At 43.0% G+C, this 21,811-nt stretch overlaps 1 protein-coding gene across 1 annotated transcript; it reads right to left on the bottom strand.

The window, feature by feature from the left end:
- Positions 1-487: 487 nt before the first annotated feature.
- Positions 488-6,107, bottom strand: fem1b (fem-1 homolog b). Its single transcript, XM_041996577.1, has 2 exons — positions 5,409-6,107; positions 488-3,395 (listed from the first exon to the last, which is right to left on the bottom strand). The coding sequence occupies exons 1-2, from the start codon at positions 5,654-5,656 to the stop codon at positions 1,760-1,762; spliced, it is 1,884 nt and encodes a 627-aa protein (XP_041852511.1). The 5' UTR covers positions 5,657-6,107; the 3' UTR covers positions 488-1,759.
- Between the last annotated feature and the right edge of the window lie 15,704 nt (positions 6,108-21,811).

The following is a 21,811-nucleotide window of genomic DNA, read 5'->3' on the forward strand; positions in this document are numbered from 1 at the left end:
ACAGGACAAGAGGGATTCATTTGAAGCAGAATGAACATACACATGATTAAGGAATTATTCAATTCAGATTTAAAATCTGAATAAACCATCCACTTGCTTTGGATTTGAGTTTAATTAATAAGTTGTTTACAAGATCCTTTTAAAGAGAATTAAATTTTTATGGTGAATTTACGGGGAAGTGATACGCTGGTGTAAACGATGCCGGCCAGCCAACCGCTAAGCTAAGATAACACGAGAATGGCGCCTCGTGTTCGTTCTACCGACTGGACGTGTAAACTGCTTCCTGCAGAGATTCACATTTACACACGGTGCAGTAGTTTTGCTTTCCTTTTGTCCCCAGCAGGACATTTTTATCATTTTCTCTGACGTGTTTCCTCAGGTTTCTTCCATCGATGGTGTCGGGAATCAAATATGACCCAAATATATGAAACACTGAGAACTCAGCAGACTGGACTTGTGTAATTTACACACATCAAAGCAAATAATTTTCTGTGAGGACTTTTGTAATTAAGTTATTTAATACATCATTTCAGCCCTCCAGACATGCAAAAGTAATACCACCCAAATAATCAGTTATTTTGGAGAAAAAAAAATAAGAGCACCGCTTCATCAACAGGGAGGAACATTGAGTTTAACAGAGAAAAATTCATCCCAACACAAACACGTAAAATGTTTTTCCATTACAGACTTAGACATTATTTTTTCCATTTATTCAGATTTTGACCTTTGTCTCTGCAGAAGCTCATCAAAGCAGCTGTGGTTGGATTTATATCCTGGTCCACCTTAAAAAATCTTTCAATAACTAAAAGCTGTCATGTTAGAGCCTCGCTGAGAGGAAATAATTAGGCAGGTACAATAACGTCAGTGTGACTCGTCTGAAACACTTTTTTGTTCGTTACCCAATTTGATGCCAAAAGACATTAAATGAAAACACGACAGTAATTTTCTACTTAATGATGTGACCGACATTCTGGTCAGTTTATTTTTGTTTTTGTCAGTTGTCCTTCCTCCAGCAGCTGATCGTACACCCAACTACAACTATGATGATGACGACTTTTACACAAGCATGCACAGAGCTGGAAAACCTGGACGGACCTCCAGAGCTGCTGTGGTTGGAGGAGCTGGAATACGCTGAACATAGTGCAGGCTCCTGTCGTCAGTTCAGAGACTAAATATTTTCAACAATAAAAAGTATCAGTAAAAAAAAAGTGATATGTCAAAGAAAAAGAAAAAACAACTTGCTGTTGGCATAATTTAAGACATATTTAAGCTCCAAAATGAGGACAAACAGTCCAGTGATGTTGGGGCTTAATTATTTTCTCTTCTTTTCTTTATTAAATAGTCTAACGTTGTTGCATTAAAACTTAAAACTTTTCTCAGATTAAAAAATAAAATATATTGACTGTTTCTTGACAGGCACTCATTTTGTCTAATGAAATGCCATAAAATCCCCTTGATGGCAGAGTCCCAGTCGCATCCTAGCTCTCTGGTGTAAAAATAAGGCAAAGGAAGCAGCAGGAGCTCCAGATAAAGACGTCCTCTCATCACACAACAAAGCTGTGGCAACGTCTGCCAGACCTTCGGAGAGAAGTGTCTCCCCGGAGAACCGAGAGGACGACGCTTTATTTTTCTCCTTTTTATCAAGAATTTGCTTGTTTTTTTAAAGGTCAGTTATCTCTTCCATCATCCTCGGGACCATCAGACTTCATTTAAAAAAAAAAACTCAAAGTTTTCCTCATAAAACACCAGCATGTTTGTTTCAATGGAACTCCACAAACTCCTCTAACGTTTTGGGAATCTGGTTGCGGTAGGTGATCTGGTGCTGCCGGACAGCTCGGGCTGCCAGGCACTTAAGGCTCATCTTCATCTGCGTCTTCAGCAGGATCTCCGACACACCCGTGGTGCTCTTGTCCAGCGGCGTCTTCTTCTGCTTGTTGGTCATGTCTGTGTGAGCGCCGGCCTCCACCAGGTTGATGATGATGGCATGCAGTGTGAGAAAGTCACTGATGGGTCTGTTGTACTGGACAATAACATGAAGCGGGGTGTTACCTTCATGATCAACTGCATTGACCTGTGCTCCACAATCCAGCAGCAGCTTGGTAACCTGCGCGTTAGGAAAGCTGCAGACGTCGTTGGTGTGGAAATCATCCACTGGTGTGTTGGAGCTGATGGCTAGGTGTAGCAGAGAGGAGCCCTCGCGGGACCGTGGGTCCAGCTGGATCAGTTTGTAAATGTGCTTGTTAATGCGGGCGCGCTCGTCATCGCTGCAGATTGTCTCAGTGGAGATGCAGGCCAAGTAGAGGAAGGTGAAAATATTTGATTCACAATTGTCTATGGCCTGTGGCAGCTCAGATTCAGCCGCTGCCTCGACTCGTGCCATGCTACGCTGGATTTCCAGCACGCTGCAGTTCAGCACCTGCTCCACGGCGGACGCCGTCACCTGCTCCTTCAGGTGGACCATCTGAGAGAAAACCTGGGCAAAGCGTAGCAGGTCTTTGTGTGTGTTCCGGTTTCCTTTCTGTCGGAGATGGAGCGCATGGAGCCACAGTTTAATGCACTGCTCAAACTCCATGTTATCAGCATAGACAGCACCACGATAAATTATGGGATGTGACACATCAATGTTGTCTGAGCCCAGGATGCGTTCCCGTATTATCAGGCCCTCCATGTGCAGAGCATCTCGGTCAGCTCGGATAGCCTGCAGGTGTTGAGGTGTTTGACACTCGCTACGCCCTCCGTAGGCTTCAACAGGAGGCAGCAGCTCTTTAGCAACAACGTTGTCAGGGTCGTGGTAGCGCTCCGTCATGGCCATGTGCAGGTAGTGGTACGTTTTCTGGATGTCATAGTTCTCCCTGTCATTGGCAAAAGATGCACCCAGCAGCTCCAGGGCCTCAATGCGACTGTGAGGGTCACAGTCGACGTGGGACAACAGCAGCTCCACCACATCAGCTTTACAGCTCTCTGCAGCCACCTTTAACGGGGTCATGCCATGTCCATTCACCACCATGGCCGCCTGACAACACATCAGTTCTTTCACGATTTCCAGATGACCGGCCTCTGCTGCAAAGTGTAAGGCAGTCGCGCCACAATGTGCCTTGGCATTGGGGTCTGCCCCCTGCTCCAACAGGAACTTCACCACTTCCACATGACCCTTATAGGCAGCGATCATCAGGCAGGTGTTGTTGAACTTGTTAGTGATGCTGATGTCAGCATTGTGCTCCACCAAGTAGCGGACTATGTCCAGGCGTCCGTCAAAGCAAGCAGCACGCAGGGGGGTAGAGTTGGTGACGGTTGTGTGGTTAACATTAGCATGGTGGCTAATCAGTATGCGCACCACCTCAAAGTGTCCTGCTCCAGCTGCACACCACAGGGCCGTGGCCCCATCAATGACATATCTGCAGGACACACAAGAAGAGATCGGTGAAGAAAATACTAATGTTTACCAGAACGGGTGGCCTGAATAAAACTGCAGTTCAGAAGAACACTTTTCTGATTTGAAGGCATCTGAATTCCCCTTAGTTAGCGTGTCAAACCAAGCTAGGCTGGCTTAGCTTCACTGATAGCTCCCCCAGAAGATTTTCTCTCTCCACTGGGTTCATTCTGACGCCTCCTTAAAAATATTTTGTGAGTTCAGTTTCTGGGAGGGGCACAAGTTATAGTAGATTAAAAAGCTAGGCGCTCTAACTTGGGTCACATTCCTATAAATTTGCAGGATATGGGAACATAAATCCAACTTTGTTAAATAAATTTGGATGAAAGGGGAGCAACTAGCAGTAACCTCACAATCATGTAAGTGGATTCAAATTAGACTTATTTGTTTTCCTTAAAGATGAGTTCAGTTATAAATTGCAAATAAATAAATAAACACAACTGACTAAAAAATTAAAGGACAGTTAAACCATGTGAGCTCCAGGATTTTATTTCTTAAAAAGTAGGTTTTCCATGTTCAAATAAAATCCCCTTAAAAATGTATTATCTGGAAAACAACTCATCAATTCATAAAAACCGTGACATCATGTGATCGAATTAGCATTAGGGTTAAATTAATTTGAATAATTACATAATTGGTATTTTTTATACGAACTGCAGCTCATTTGGTAATTTGAGCATAAATGTGGAAAAGATTATGAATCTGAAATGTTTTTATGCAGCTTTAGTGAATATTTTACTTTCTAATGACCTGAAGGTTGTAAATTTGTCCCCAGCATCCTGACCCGACCCATACGGGAATCATTCTGAAAGAAGAATTACCTGAAAGGTGAAAAAAAGTTGTTAGATGCCGTCTGTGTCTATCTTCTATACCACTTATACTGAATCAGGGTGGTGGGGAAACTGTAGCCTATCCCAACAATGAGCTGGTGAGAAGTGGGTGCATCCTGGATGCTTTCCAGTCCACTGATACCAAAAACTGAGGCAGAGCTTCTGCAAAGCAGGTGAGCTGAAACTCATCTGCAGACTCGCACCCGGCTGAACGCGAGGTTTCAAGGTGGGGCTCATGAATTTTTATCATGACGTCATGAATGAAATAAAACTAATCTCAATACTGATATGTGTTAAGTTTTGGTATGATGTTGTCGATTAAAATAAAGGAACAACCAATACTTTTAAGCTAATTTTGTGCTGCTGTTGAACTGCATTAAATCCCCCAGATGTGTTTATAAAATGGCTACATGCATATACATAAGGAGCATTAGCACAGCTGTTAGCAATTAGTTAACTTTTTAAAAAAACCTGATGATCAAACTTGGCTGGATTTATTACCAGTTTACTACTGAGTACAACAACCTCTAAACTCAGTGTTATTTCTGTACACAACAGAAAAACGACTGAATAACTAAACTTTGTTTGTAGTCATCTCGTGACTTTCCTTCATGCAGTGTTTTGGTTTTATTTGTCCATATTTTCAGCAGCATGTGTCTTTGTTAAATAATCCCCCTTTGGGGCTGAATGAAATGAAATGTTTGCTAACCCTACACAACTCTACCGGTCAGTCTACATGTCAGAAAACTGTTGTCCACAATTTAAATCCCGTTTTTCATTCATAGCTGATAGAATGATTTAATTAAGAATGATGGAGGTTCAGGATTTTCAGCTGGGAATATTTAATGTTGTGTTTCTCAAACTAGGATGAGGTTTTGCATTATTGAGTGGGTGTAATAAACAATATGAAGCCCTAATATTTACACCAACTTCAGAATAGCTTTTACTATTTTACTAATTTTAGACCTTTAGAACATTGAGAAAGAAAAATCAGACAAAAGTTAGTTTGACACATCAGATAAATCCAAACAGTGCTGTATCATTTGATTTAAAATCAGGAATCATTCTTATAAAAATGAGAGAAAGTTCTAAATATAACTTGTATCTGAACTTAAATCCTAGTAACTGTGTGGACATGGCAGCCTTACCCATCAAACCGAACCGTGCCCGTTTGTTCGGTGTCCACTTTGTAGTGGTCCAGGAGCAGCCGGACCACTTTGTCGTGTCCGTTCCGAGCTGCGATGATCAGCGGAGTGGACCTCTGCCCGGCCAGCTGGGTCACATAGCCCAGGAGGTACCGGGTCTCTGGCTCGGAGTGGTTCAGCAGTAGAGCCGCCAGCGTCAGGACGCGACCCTCGCTGGCTGCCTTATAAACGTAGCCGGCCAGAGACTCCATCTGAGACCGACGGGCAGCCAGTATCTCCTCTTTCTTCGCAACTGTCGCCCCCAAAGTCCACTCCTCCAAAGGAAGCAGCCTCCCATTAAAATGTACACACAAAATCCAGTGATAGCATCAAAGGGGCAGAAACATGGAGCTCGCCTGCTGTAGGTTTATAGATCAAATGTTGGGTTTTCTGAGTCCAGGCTGTGGGTGTAGATTCCAGGCAGTGTCACGGTGGCTACCGGGTTAGCTGATCCGCTAACATAATTACCCGCCTATTTATGCTTCGATCACTTTAAATTAATACCTTACAGATCACTTAAACTACGTACCTGGTAGGTTTCGCTCTTACAACTAACGGAAGTTATCCAACACTAAAAGAACGAATGTTGGTACTTTCACCTTTTCGAAGTAGTTTCCCGGAAGTTGCTGTTCAACGTAAAAAACCCTCCGCCAGAAACTTTCTCCAGCAGTTATCTGTTGTTCCTCTTCCGCCTCCTCCTTCGCTTTCTTTTTATAGTTGACAAAGCAGCTTAATGTTGCATTACTGCCATCAGCTGGACTAGGTTGTTGAACCACGGAGCCAATGCATTTCAATGATAAATCAATACATTTTCCTTCCTTGTGTTTGCAGCGTGTTCATTGAAATTTGACTTGTGGTCCAAATTCTACAAAGATCCATAGACCTGCGTGAAGGTGGCACCCCTCCCCACGCCAAACTCTGAAAATAGCCATTGTTGCCACACAAAATGCCGTTTTGTGTGGCAACAATGGTGTAAAATACGCCATTTGCTAAAGTTTCAGTAAATGCAGAAAAAAACAACGTTCTCTGTGGTCATTATATCCTCCTGACTACCAGAAAAAAAATGTTTAATCAATATTTTTTTTAATTCCCCCGACTGTTTGAAGGGTAATGAGAAAACTCTGACAATGAAACTCGTTCTTCTTAATTGAAAAATACTGAACAAAATTCAGGAAATAGCTACAAATGTCCACTACAGAAGACAATTCTCAAACTCTTGAATGTGGTAAAATGTTGTTATATTCATTTAGAAAATGGTTTAATGTGTTCTCAAGAGATATCATAAAGAAATATTACAATAATACTTCAGGACTACATTTGCACAAAAAGAAGTTATGCACTTACTTTTCCTCTTCTTATGAAATGTGATCGTGGTAATGAACGCCATTTTCCTTGAGGAAAAACAGGATTTCCCAAAGCCCCACCCCTATAAATGTGGTACCATTCAAAAGCCCTGGATGTCTTTTTAGAGAACAAAATGAGTGGGTTTAATAGCGTGAAAGGGGGATGGAGATATTCAGCTTTACAAATGTCCTCCACAGAGGACAAATTTATACTGCTGGTAGTCAGGAGGATATGGAGCTTCTTGGGGTGTTCAGCGAATCATCCAGTTAATTAAGAATAAGAGCAGAACACTCCAGTTCATCACTGATCTATGCTTTTTGATTGTCTGCACTGTTCAAAAAGCCTGTTGTCTGCTTGTGTGCTTACATCCCAATCATATATAAACGCATTGCCAGGATACAGATCCAAACTGATCAAAAGTGATCATTCTTTCCTAAAAACATAATTAAAAAAGAAAGAAGTTGCATAAGAAGCCTTTCTTAAAGGTCACATATTATGCGCTTTATTCCCAACCTAAAACATCTGGATGGCCTGTCAGAGCCATGCTTTGGTCTAACCAGCCCTGACTGCTGCAGCTTCCCTATTTCAGCTCCTCCAGAGAATGCTTCATCTAAATGGGCGGGGTTGTTGTGGGAGCCGAGCAGTGTTTTTGTTTGTTTTTTTCCTTTTTTCCTTTATTAATGATCCATCAGCATTGAAGTTACATTAAAACTGGTGTGACATATACAAGACCTTGGGAGAAGCTTCAGGCTGACCAAATACATAATACATTGGAAGCCGCTGTACTCAACAAAGACTGATAGTAGTTCAGATACAGTACAGAACTTTAAATTTTCCATTTGGGTTTTGGAGATCCAGAAATGCTGGTGCATTCCTTTTGAAGGAAAGATGATCACGGTGGTATAGTCTGTTTGGAACCATCTTTAGTCTTCGTGTACGTTGGCCTTTATTTAAAGTTATTCTTTCCATCTCTGTAGGCTTGTCAAACAAGAACTATACCTTTACATAAGGTAATGAGAATTTATTTGAACAGTGACAGTTCAAAGTAACTCAAATAACTTATAGAAATAAATAAACAAATAAATAAATAATCTTTAGAAGAATGTCTATGTCAAATCTATCAGTTCCTTCAGTTTTTTTTTCATGAGGACAGTTTGACATTCTTAATACATTTTTTAATCAATTAATTAAAAATTCACTTTTTTATCCTTTATAATCATACCTAGCTGTACATCTTTGTATGATAATGAATCTATGTTTATGGATTTGGATTTCAGAAGACCAGAAAATGATTGCCAGATAGTGTTAATATTTGGGCAACTAAAAACAAGTGCTCCTTCTCAGCATTACAAAGATGACAGTTGTCAACTTCTATCTTGAATCTGTTGTTTATTAATTCATTTGAGGGGTAAATTCCATTAATGCATTTACAATGTACTTCTTTATATTTTAGAAATTAACGCTCTCTATAATCGGGTTTCTGAGAGATCTGTGAAATTCTCAACATTGTTTTCATACAATGGTAAAAGCTGTAGGGGATACTGCTAATTTACTTGTTGTAGGTGTTTCTTTCACAACAAATGTTATATTTTCTTTTAAGGTCATTGAGGTAAATTATCTTCCCATTTTCCTCTGTTAAATGCCTAATAGACCATATGTCTTTTTTCATCCAGTCTTCTATAAACATAGATTTTCTTTTGCTTAGAATAGGGAGCTGAGCAGCTGTTGGCTCCGCCCATCACGCCACTCCGTCTTCCTGGAGGCGCGGCTTGCTGCGTTTGCTGAGATGATGAACATGGCTTTGCGTTCCCATGGTAACAGTACGTGGAGCCTTGCAGTAGTGTACCACACTCGAGACATTAAGTGGTGTAACAGAAACGTAAAAAAAAAAAGGTTTACACAATTTATCTATTCATTTGTTCATTTTGTCAGAAAGCGGTTGTAATCTACTGAAAGGCCGCTAGCATCAACATTAGCTATTAGCATTCACTCTTCCACATGAAAACATTCCACGCGCCTCTGTAGGAGAGGGTACGCTGCGTTTTGGCTACAGCTGGTAGAGACGCTGCCGTTCACCCTTACCAGTTTGAACCCGAATCTGACCCAGAAGGAGAGGTTCCAAGAATAGTCCAGACTCTGCGGCTGCAGCAGGATTTCTGGATAGTTAGTTAAACATAGTCTATGAATATGTTGTGTAGTTGTTTGTATGTGTTACAGTTATTAGCATGTAGCTAACGCTAGCTTCTTACAACTGTAAGGTTACAAACATAGTGTATGGTTCCATATCTTTTTTTTTCTGGTCACACTTTTTGGCCGTTTTTTTTTTTTTTAAACAGGTGCTCCTGTGGAAACTGCAACCATGCCCACAGAAGGGTAGTGTATTTCCTGCTTGGAGATACCACAGCTAATTTGTCAGAAATAGGTGACTGGCTGTTACAAATTAAAATAATGTTTTCTGTTTGTCATTCACTGTAGATCACTAGACGACTACTGTAGTTAAATGAAGACTAAATATCTACTCCCTGATAAAGTCTGCCAGATATACAGAGCTGACTGTGGTCCTTTACAGCTGAGAGGAAAACACCGGTGTGTTGTGTTTCATAAAATGAAAGTTGTTGTGAAATCTTGCTTTGCTTCAGCAGGAATATATTTAGTTTTTCTGTTTTCATAAACAGATGGAGTCAGTTCTGCAGACACTTTCAAACATTTATTTGAAAAAAAAAATTTCAATACAGAGCCAACCTATCAGATAATCCACATTATAAAAGGTGTGATAGACACTAATTATAACTCTCTAACAATTGCGTCCATTGTTTTAAGTTGTTAGAGATATCTGGTGTTGGGGCTTCCTGGGCCCCAGAATCCAGGTTGTCATTCCAGCCGACTTCCTGATGTTGAAGGCCACTACGTGGGATTCAAACTGGCCCTCGATTGAAGCTGGAAACATAGCTGGCAATGGCCTCCTCGTTGCCAGGCCGCTCACACTGTGCAGTTACTGTAAGTCCTCTGGGACCGGGATGGCCATGAAGGCATTTGCGTATGGCACAGGGTCCACAAAGACTTTTCTACATATGATGTCATGGTATTTGCCTGTAGTCTGGATCTCCCAGCCGTCCCTGAAGGCATCCTCCCTTCAGAGCGCCTCTGATTACTGAAGCGCTCCACCTGCACGGTGCGCTTTATATACCAGTGCTTGACATAAGTTTTCTGCCAGATCGTCTCGGTTTAGCCTGCACGTTTCCAGCCATTATTACCTGCCTGCCTGCCTGTGTTCTGACCTCTGACCCATTTTCTGACCAGGGTTTCCTGATTCTGCCTGCCCCCTGTCTGGTAATTCTGCTGTCTGTTGTTTGGATTCTGCCGGTGTTTCGACCCTTGGACTGTCTTATTGAATTTGGATTTTGGATTTGGATAAAAGGATTTTGGATGTGGATCTGGAAATTGGATCTGGAATCGGTAATATAATTAACACAACTTGTCCTCCTTTCTCTTTCCCCCAGAAGATTCAGTGGACCTCTCTTATGGACCAAAGACCTGAATTTATATCTGTTTTCCCCTCAGCCTTATCACCTAACCTTGTCTTGGCTCTTCAGTTCCCCACAGCCTCAGTGGACCTCTCTCCGCCCTCTCGGTACGGAGATCTCCCTGCTCCCCCCATTCCCTCTGCCGGTACTTAAGCTTCAGAATCTACACTTCCACATTTTGCCACGTTTATTCTCACCTTGGTTCTCTTGTTCTTGCAGGCTAGTGGGCGACGTGACCAGACCCGGTTTACCAGAACACAATTCACTACCATACAATAAATCTGTTTTCTTACCAACCCTGTCCTGATATTTTCTGTGGTCCAGTTTGCTGAAAACGTTACATATGAGGTCCATCATGTCAGCAACATACCCTGTATTATAAAACACAAGCACATAGATGTACTTTATTTTCTTAAAATGTATAAAATCTATTTAATACCAAATACATCGAAGAGTCCTAAAGCCTGGTACACATAACGATTTTTGGGATGTTTTTTTTCCCCATTTTGCCTCTTCCCGACATCGGACGGCAAACACCCAATCATCGTGAGATTTCCCTGCCTGATCATTTGGTCTGTGGTTACGAGCCGATTTGTCCCGATAATCCGCTCTGAAACGGGTCGTAGTCGACAATCAGCAATATTGAACATGTTCAATATTTTAGAGCCGATTTCTGAGGAACGCCGACAACTCGTGCATACTGATTGCGTGGATGGTGATGTGGTACGAAATGTAGCCAATCAGAGAGCGAGCTGTCTGGGGAACAAGGAAGTAAATAAAGTCCGTGTTCACGCCGTCTCCAGTCTGTTATTTTTTTTATTTCTGTATTTGCCTGTTAACAATAGTCCCAAGACCAGATCATTCCCTCGTCCTGTATGTCCTCTTCTATGCTGGGTGCTGTGTTTTCCGGTTGTTGCTATGGTTCTTCTACGTTTCGATGCTCCGAGGACTAGATTGTAGATGAATTGCTGGACAGCATCATTATGTGTGTGTTGTTCTGTAATTACATTTTTGGAGCACACCAGACACAATACGATCAAAACTGATTTTTTTATCCTCACTTGTGAGGTCTCGACCAATCTCATAAGATTAAAAAAATCGTTATTTGTGTACCAGGCTTAAAGGATAGCTGTGAGCTTACAGTACATGTGTCTAGTGGGTCAGTCTGGCAAAGAACATCCACTGACGCAGGTAACTGAGTGGCTGTAGTTTGTGCTGGTCTGTGAAGAGAAAACATGGTTTACACTAACATATTCTCAAATTCGTGATTACAACATCTGCAGACAATGCAAAAATTGTGACAGCAAATGCCTTCAGTTACATAAAATAAATGACTAACTCATTTCCACAGTAAATTGGAAGACATCTAAAACCCGTAATTTACATGTTCACAATCTAAAAAACGTTCACTCTGTTCAGTTTTTATATATACACGCATTGTAACTATCCAATTATCTTACTTATAAATGCAACACTAAAACAAAATAAAATCCCAAAAAATTAGGGAATTGTCATTAGAATAAAATGAAATGGTCGTTTTCATTAGTGTAGCATCACTTCTAGACCTCCAGCCTCCAGTCTGGTCCCGCTGTGCTGGACTGAAGGACCAAAACTACTTTCCACACTGACTGCTACATGCTGGCAGCAGACTGGCTCCTTATTTATCTGGATGGGTTTTATAACATGGAAGTTTTGTTTCACAATGACAGAACATGTTTTAGTGGTTGAGCTTCTTATTAATATCATCTCCCTTTTTCCTGGAAATCCTATTTTCCCCCAAACGTGCACTCTTAGGAGAATTAATATGGAAGGTGCGTCTTTATTTCTGCAAACAGCTTTAATATCTAACATGTGGTGTGAAAGGTAAAAGTGGATTGTGTACAAATGTCTCACATTTCACTGCTTTCCCCTCCTGAGCCGCCGGATGGTGGACCAGAATCTCCTCAAAGCCGTCCGGAAGTCATTCTCCATGGCCTCTCCAAACTCCTCCCATGCCCGAGTTTTTTCCTTAGCGACTGTCCCACAGGCCAAAAAGGCCCGATAGGACTCTTTCTTCAGCTTGACCGCATCCCTTTCTGCTTATGTCCACCAACAAGTTCCGGGGTTACCACCATGACAGGCACCAACAACCTTGCAGCCACAGCTCCAGCTGGCCACCTCAACAATAAAGGCATGGAACTCAGTCCACTTGGACTCAATGTCTCCCGCCTCACCCGGGTTGAAGCTCTGCCAGAGATGGGAGTTGAAATTCTTTCTGACAGGGGACTCTGCCAGATGTTCCCCGCAGACCCTCACAACACACTTGGGTCTGCCAGGCCTGACTGGCATCCTCCCCCACCATCTTAGCCAACTCACCACCAGGTGGTGATCAGATGACAGCTCCCCCCCTCTCTATGCGGCCGCAAATCTGACGATACGACTACAAAGTCAATTATTGAATTGCAGCCTAGTGTCCTGGTGCCAAGTGCACATGTGGACATTCTTATGCCTGAGCAAGGTGTTTGTTATGGACAGTCCATGACGAGCACAGAAGTCCAACAACAAAATGCCACTCGGATTTAGATCAGGGGGCCCATTCCTCCCAATCACCCCCCTCCAGGTCTCACTGTCATTACCCACATGGGCATTAAAGTTCCCCAGCAGAACGAAGGAGTCCCTGGAAGGAGTGCTCTCCAACACCCCCTCCAAGGACTCCAAAAAGAGTGGGTACTCTGAACTGCTGCTTGGTGCATAAGCACAAGCAACGGTCAGGAGCCGTCCCCCCACCTGAAGGCAGAGGGAGGCTACCCTTTCGTCCACCGGGGTAAACCCCAAGGTACAGGTGCCAAGTCGCGGGGCAATGAGCATACCCACACCTACTCGGCACCTCTCACTGGGAGCAACTCCAGAATGGAAGAGGGTCCAGCCCCTTTCAAGGACAGTGGTTCCAGAGCCCAAGCCGTGCGTCGAGGTGAGTCCAACTATGTCTAGCCGGGACTGCTCAACCTCGCGCACCAGCTCAGGCTCCTTCCCCACCAGAGAGGTGACATTCCATGTCCCTAGAGCTAGCTTTTGCAGCCGAGGATCAGACCGCCAGGGTCCCCGCCTCTGGCAGCCTCCCAGCTCACACTGCGCCCGACCTCTATGGCCCCTCCTGTAGGTGGTGATCCCATGGGAGGCTCAACCCTTTCGGGCTGAGCCCGACCACACCCCATGGGCAAAGGCCCGGCCACCGAGTGCTCGCCTCCATGCCCCACGTCCAGGCAAGGAAAACCTTGGTCCATGATTTGTCATCATCATAGGGGTGTTTTGAGCCATGCTTCGTCTGGTCCCTCCCCTAGACACCTGTTTTCCATGGTTGAGCCACTAGGATCATGAAGACATGCAAACTCATCTACCACGGTAAGGTGGTGGCTCAGGGAAGAGGCTTAGGGAAGGGATTTGTCCCTTCTGAAAAAAAAGAAAGAAAAAAAACACTTGGTCACATACTTTAAACTGGAACTTATTCATCAGTTATGAATCTTACTTGTAGAACATCTGCATCTGGCTTTATGGTCAACTATGGAAGACATCACAAGGTATGTTAACCTTGTTAATTTAATGTGAAATTCTGTGCAAGGTGCACGCCAACACCCTTATGCTTGTTCGTCCTCTGTTTGGATCTGGAAAGTGGAACTGACGCAGAAGAGAAGAGATGATTATCTTCACTATGGTTATCTTCACTCTAGTAGCACTATGTTAGCAAGGCACTTAAACAATACTATCAGCGACACATTAAAATAGTACAAGAGAAGAGAAGGGAGAAGGCCTTATCTCTTGTAGAGCTTGTGGTGATATTCCACTCTCAGAGACACCATAAGGACTAAGGCATATGCTGGGAGAAGGAAACAAGATTTTAGATCACATTGATTAACACAGTTATTATGTCATACATTCAGTGGCTGCTTTAATGTCCAACCTGTCCAACTTTGTAGTCCCATACAACAGCTCTGTAACTTACTGTATTCATTCAGTTATGCAGAAATTGAGGTCAGTGGAGTTGTACCATCCTGCATTACACACAATTTTTAATTACTTGCCCTCCAAAGTTAAACAGATGTGTGGCAATACATCTATGATGATATGAATAGCTGATGATGGATAAAAATGTCTGAGGTTACCCTGTGAGCCAGTGGAGGGTTTAGTCTCCCACTCTGGGTCAACGTGCACCAAAGCAGCACGGCCAGATTACAAGTGCACTTGTGCCCAGGGGCCCCCATACCCACGGCAATATTGTGAAAATTGTCTATGACACAATGTAAAACTGCATTTGTAACATTTCTCAGTCAGTGGTGCTAATAGCAACACACTACACATTGTGGTGTAACTAAGTGGCTTATGTACATTCTGTTTCATGTCCATCAAGGCAGTCTACATTTTAGATTTTTCCATTACTCAATCACAAACACACAGTCACACCTACTAAACTTTCATTCCTGTGTCTGTCCTCCTCACCTGACTGTCTCTCAGTCCTTCTGTCTCTCTCCTCCTTTCACCATCTGTCTCTCAGTGCTTTACATATATATAAAAGACAGAAAAATATGCATCTAAACATTAGTAAACAGATTATGACACATCAATTCACCTGAGGTCTTGATTATAATAAAAATATATTTTCAGCGGCCCACACTTTCATTAGGTGGGCCAACAGTCAGCAACAGTGAAAAGAACAAAGAAACAGAGCTGGACATTGAGGCCCAGCAGTACCAGTAGCAACAGAACTCATAGACAGTCATAGACTTATTACAACTAGACAGCAAAATTGATTTAAAAAAGAGCTTATATTTTTCATCTGGCAAAAAATACAGCTAGTCAAAAAAAAAAAAACTTTACCATCTGGTGCTGGGCTCTGGCGACTGCTGTGGAGTATTGTCCTCCTCACTGCTATAATTATCTTCATTCTAGTAGCACTATGTTAGTAAGGCACTTAAACAATACTATCAGCGGCACATTAAAATAGTACAATTTAACAGTTGTACATAAATATGGTTGTTTTATTTATATCTTAAGATTATTGTGTGTATACGTTGCTCTCCTCTCAGCCTGGCAGGAGATATGAGTAAAGACATTTGGTTGAAGTTTGGGGGAATTCACTTAAATAAAGCTGCAATAAAATATGCAATATAGCTCATACTGTTGGACCCATTGGAGGTTAACCCCTAGTAAATCTGAAACAGTAAGAAGCAGGTTCAAATAAATGCACCTTGGCAGACGGATCCCGTACAAAACAATATTTGCAGTGAGGACATAACTTTTAAATATAGCTTTTAAAAGAACAATTAAAAAATATAAAACCTGACAATTCCCAAAATAAACCTAGGCAGGGGTTTTGATCATTTGGGGGTTACAACCCTGTAAACAAAACAAAAACAAAACACTTAATTAAATCAAAATTAGGACCAACCAAACCAAAAAACAAAAAAAATCAAACAACCAATATTAACAAAAATCTGGGCTGCATCCACCGTGACGATCAGTCTGTCATTCACCCCTTGCACTGGGGTGTAAGACTAAATTGTCAGTCACCACAGTTTGTCTGCTGCAAATGAACTGGAGGAGCGGACGGGAATCCAAACAGGGGAAAAACAGCCGCCTATCCACCAGCACGGTAGCGTAGGGCACGCTAATTCCTGTGTCTAAAAAATAAAAATCATTTTATTACCCAGTGCTTTCTGCCCTTTATTCTGTAATAAGAGCTGCTGTAACAAGTGAATTTCTCCACTGTGAGATTAATAAAGTCCAATCTACCTATCTATTATTGTCCCACTCTGTCTACAAAGTGAATGCAGTCTTACCAGTCCATCCCTTCCCATGGCAAGGGAGAGAGAAGAAGAGGCCAGGAATACTGCGACAGGCTTTGATGAACTTCCCTGGCACCAGATTCAGTCACACCCAAGCAGCACACTGCAGAGGTGAAACTGGAGCTTTCCACACAGCTGCAGCAACCAGCTGACCTCAACGCTGCAGAGAAACAAGCGGGTGTAAATTCCCGAGGACCACCACAGCCCCAGCAGAGAAGGAAAGAGATTATGGCACGTACAATTGCACGGAGGTAACGTTGACACTTGGGCACACCAGCCACACAAACTGTCACCATACAGCACATATTAAAGGGACAAACACCTGCTTGAATATAAAGGAGCTCAGCAATCAGTGCCGTATGCGCCACAACTTGCGGTTTCAATGTGGGAGCGAGGAGATTGGAGTAAGGAAATCCTACTCCACCACATTCTACCCCCCATTTTGCATTGTCGCCCCGACGATGATTACTGTGAATTTACTAGCACCACGGCCTGAAGACAGCAAACTGCACATTGTTAGTAGGCCTGGGATTTGCTGGTGCCATAAGGATTACAGGTTGAGGAAGATGGTGAACATTGGAATGGAGGCCTGCATTAGGGTGGGATGTACGTCACTGTACCAATGGGCTAGCTGCCTCCATGTCAGATGTATCATTCAAGGATAGAGCTGAGCCTGCAGGATATGAATGTTAAGGTTTGTGGGAAGACAGGCAGGAACCAGGAGGGAGCAGACGGTGGATTCTGTAAAGCAGTAACAAGCTTATTTTTGGGTGGTTACAGAGTCCTTGAAAGTTACTGAGGCAGAGGGTGGTGGCAGGGCAGCAGGCCAGAATCAATAGCTTGTGGTTCCAACTGTAAAAACAGCATTCCTATGTAGGGTAGGTAAACAAGACAAAACAGTTACGAATGAGACTGTATACAAAACTCAATAAATCTCTTAATGGCTGGAGTTGTACCACTAGGGTAAAGCAACGATCTGGCAACTAGTAGACTGCAAACTGGCTCTTAAGTAGGCTGGTAAGGCCAGACAGCAGCAGGTGCGTGGCATCTCCCATTACTGCCAGGTGAGGAGAATCTCCAATTAACAACACCACCATGCCCAGTAGGATCTCTGAATTACAACGTACAAGCACAATATATAACAACATAGCAGTAAAGCACAATCCTGACAAAAAATCTTGAGCTACAGGTGTTTCAGGAACAAAACTGATATCCTGTAAGGGTACCCTGATGGGCTGCGGTTAGGGTACGGTGCCTGGCCCTACCTGAGCAGGAGGAATCGGTGTGTCTGGAACCAGAAACACCAGATTGCTCCCACTTGAGTCCGCCTGTGAAGCCAAAACAGGTGGGGAAGACTGATGAGCAGTCTGTGGCTCAACTTGGGCCATGAGCATTCCCTGATGCGCATTCCTCACCTTCTGCAAATCATCCAATGGGGCAGTTGAATAAACTGGTCCACCCTCAGTACCTGGTACAGTACAGGGCTCCAGATGTCCTGGATCTTATGATGGCCCTGAACAGTATGATCATGCAAGAAAACCACTTGGCCCACCTGCAGAGTGTTGTCTCGGACCCGCTGATCGAGGTGTTGCTTACGACGTTCTGCGGCTGCCAACAACCACTCAAGGGCTCCATCAAATGCCACCTGGAGTCTGGCTTGGTGTTCAACAAGCCACCCCTGAACACTCCCCAGTACCAGGTATGAAGGTAGGACTGATCAGGGAGTGGGCTGGGAGGTTGCTTTTGTCCCCCTTGTTTTCAGATCAACGTGCGGAAATAGGAAAGAAGGAAGGGACGGACACGGCTGGGAAAAAGTGAGGAGAAGCAAGAGGAGGACGGGCAGCAAAGCGCATACATCGCCCATGAGAGGGGGAAACACGTCTGAGGCGACCAGAGGCAAACCACACTTGCTCTCCAAAGCAGGAAGTGGCGAAGTGGAGTGGTGCTGTGAAGTTTGGCCGTCAAAGCGTGGCGATTGCTGTTGACACTAACCTACAGGCAGTGGACAAGATTGGGTCTACACTGGCAAGCTCCGGCGGCGAAGAGAGGGGTGGACAGGCCTCCCCCTTACTAAGTTAAGTGCCACTTTACTGCTTACCTTCGTGGAGAATCTGGATTACATGCAACCCGTCGGTGCAGGTACCTGTTCTTTTTCTTTTAAAAGGACTGATAAAAGGAGTGTTTTTTTTTGTTGTTTTGCAGTGACTTGCAAGGGTTGTTTTTGTGTATTTTTGAATAATTTGCTGTAGTATTGTCCTACCCTTTTTGTGACACTGTTGGGTTATGGATTTTGAACAGGATAACTGAGGCCATGTTGTCTCCACTACAGTCCCCAGAGTGGAAGGCGCCAGGGCCGTGCTGCTGAGGCCATGGATAATTTACATGAGGGGGCGAAGCAGCCTGGACAGTGCCAGATCTTATTTTGTTTTATTTCTTACAGGACAATTTTTAATTGTTTTATTTTTTTATGCATATTTTTATGGGACAATAAAAATTGTACTTTTTTCCTTAATATAGAGCTTTGTCTCTTGTGGTGTTGTTTGGGCTCTGGGGATGTAGGTTGGACTACCTCCTATTCAACTTTTTCAATCAGAATTCCAGGTGGGGAGCCCCTCCAGCCAAACAACACCATGAAAATGCAGTTTGTATTATTTATTATTTATTTTATTTATGAGTCAAGAAATGCAGCTATATTCTGAAAATGAAAAAGCATTTTTGTTAATCCATTTTAAATTGAAATAAGGTACAGAATCACTTCCATAGGTGATTGGATGAAAATTGAGGGATTTATATTTATTTATGATGTCATGGCGTCTTATTCAAGTTTGCCATGGTGCCATTGTCTCACCATGCAGCGGTGAACAATGTCCAGATGACAACATCTGGAGGTGTAGATGTGGTCGGCATGGAACTGAAGCGAAACTTGTGCAGTTTGGTGCAGATTCAGTGTTGTATGTCACAAATAATGGATTATGTGCTTGATGAGGAAATATCAAAACTTGATGAGGCGCCGCCTCCTTTAAGAAAGTTTTTGATAACATATACATATATTTGATATCATATAGGTCCAAGAGGCTTTTTTGTACGTCCTGCCATGTTACATCAATATGCCGAATTTCATCCATGTCGGTCAACGTAGTGGGTGGGGTGATTGATTAAATAACTGTAGTGGGCGCTATAGAGCCATATTGCAACTTTTCCAGCATATGTCAATTTAACTCAGTTCCTGGCCTGACCCCGCTCCTCCCTGCCAAGTTTGGTGGAGATCAACAGTCCAATGGGTCAGTTACATGTACTTCCTTTTCCATGGTGTCGGACCACTATTCGCCATGGTTACGTTTGGCGAAGAAACCTCCGTTTTATATTGTGGTATCATGAAAGGGTTTGATCTGTTGTGAAGCACTTTTAAGTGTGTCAAGTCCATTCCTGAGGAGAAGGACCCTGGTGTCTGAAAAACGGTCTATTCAGGGTCAGACTCTGGTTAATCCCTGTAAGTTTGATGGGGACTGGATCAAAATTGAAGAATTTATAGTGATTTATGATGTCATGGCGTCTTATCGAAGTTCGCCATGGCGCCACAGTCTCGCCCTGCAGCGTAGAGCAACAGTTTTCACTGGATATCATCACCAACTTGTTTTCTGCTGTCTGACCCAGTTTGGACCTGATTGTGTCCAAAACGTCAGAGAAATGGGTGTCCGAGTAAAAACATGACTTCCTGTCTCCAGGGGGCGTGGCCAATTCATAACCCAAATATTGACATGTAGATGTGTTCAGGATGGGACTGGCATCATACATGGCCATTTTGGTTCAGATATGTTGTTTAATGTGGAAGTTATATCACTTTCGTTTTTCATGGCGAGACATCAAACTTTGAGGCCCCGCCCCCTCTACGCCCTTTCTCCTTTGAGAAAGTTTTTTAAAACTTTTAATCACACATGGCTTCTGAACAACCTGAGCCTTTTTGATGGCAGTACGCTGAAATCTCAAGGAGGAGATAGATTTTATACGACGTGAGTCTTCCTGCAGGTCATGTTGTCCAGCAGACGTCGATGCGAGAGCTGCAGGTGCAGCTGAGGATGAGGATGGTGGAGTTGCAGAAAATCTATTTTCCAGTGTCTGACACTTGGCCACATCTGCTTGTAGTGCCATCTTTTTTCTTTCTTTCGTTTTAACTTTTGCGCTCTTCCCTTACGTTTCTTCTCCATTTTTGCACGGGTAATTGATTAAGACGAAGATGAATAAGAGGAATAAGAGAAGCCAGGCCTTCAGCTGTGATTGGCCAAGAGCCCCATGACCGAGGTTAAAGAAGTCTGACACACACCATGTAGGCCAGTGTTGATTAGTTAACACACTAAAGGCCAGCCCAACTGCATTAAAAGTTGTTTTTTTTTTTTTCCAGCCTCACCGGCCTACTGACCCACCAGCCCACCGGGAAAAGTCCTGTTACTCCCAATCCAGTCCGTCCTTGACAATAGGTTTCTGTGTCACTGCATATAAAGAAGCAGCTGGTCTACAGATTAGTGTTAGTGTTAATACTGGTGATGAACTTTGAGCCTGCTGTAGGTGGACGGAGATACCAATGTTACTGTGTGTCCATCCTCTAGCAGAGTACTATCTTATGTCAAGACAGTTCTCCACCCATGCTCCCTCTACCATGTCCAGAAACTCTCCTACATTTTGAAATTCTGCCTCCCCAACCTCGGTTAGGTAAAGCCTCAGAGTTTTTATCTTCTTCATGTGTTGCTTCAGGTATGTTATCTTGGTTGGATGCAGCAATTTTGCAACTTTGTTGCTTTAGCACATAGAGGGTTAACAATACAGCTCTGCAACTTGCCATCGTCTGTAATAGTGTACATGTAACTGTACTGTTTGACTTTGTTCCAGCTGTCTGTAGACATGGACATGAAAACCATTAATTAATCGTGATTCATCCAAGGCCTTCACAAAATTATTAATTCTCCAATTAACATTAAAGAAAGACACTGGTTGGAAAAGAATTTATCTTGCTCTAAAACCTGAACGTACCTTTCAGTTTGGTTGGTACATTTTTAGAAGTGCAATTGACTCTCTCCTCTTTAAACTGGGAGATTTTGCACCCATTATTTTAAAAGAGAGGGAAAAAAGGCCTCTTGGTTTTACATATGGCTTCTGATTTGCAAGATAGAGGTTTAACCTGCATTTCTGGATTTCATGTTCAGCTGTTTACAGACAGTAATTTTGGGAAATGTTCCTGAGTCAGTGCCATGATTTCCATGACAGGCCTGAAGATCATAGGCAGCCAACATAGATTTTCAGTCATGTCTTTTGTATATAAAGATGTTTTCTAGTTATTTAAATCATTTGATGATATTATGGACTACAGTACGTGGAATATAATCACAATTTAACATGGAAGTTCTTCTGAATTTGCTTCATATTATGTGAAGGCAGCTTTTTGCAGAATGGCTGAACCTCAGTCATCATTGTGTGAGGGACTCTAGCCTTTGGAGTATGCTAGCTTAGCGTACTCCAAACAAAGGCTGAGCAGTCAGAGTGAACTGCGTCTTATTTTATTAAATCTTAAAGGCACAGCATGATTGAATTACTGACATCTAGTGGTACAGATTGGGCATAGAAGCGAATTCAAATGCCAAGCAAAGTTGTGAATGGATGGTCTAAAGCAGTGGTTCCCAACCTAGAG

Source organism: Melanotaenia boesemani, chromosome 10, assembly GCF_017639745.1.
Source record: "Melanotaenia boesemani isolate fMelBoe1 chromosome 10, fMelBoe1.pri, whole genome shotgun sequence".
NCBI lineage: Eukaryota > Metazoa > Chordata > Actinopteri > Atheriniformes > Melanotaeniidae > Melanotaenia > Melanotaenia boesemani.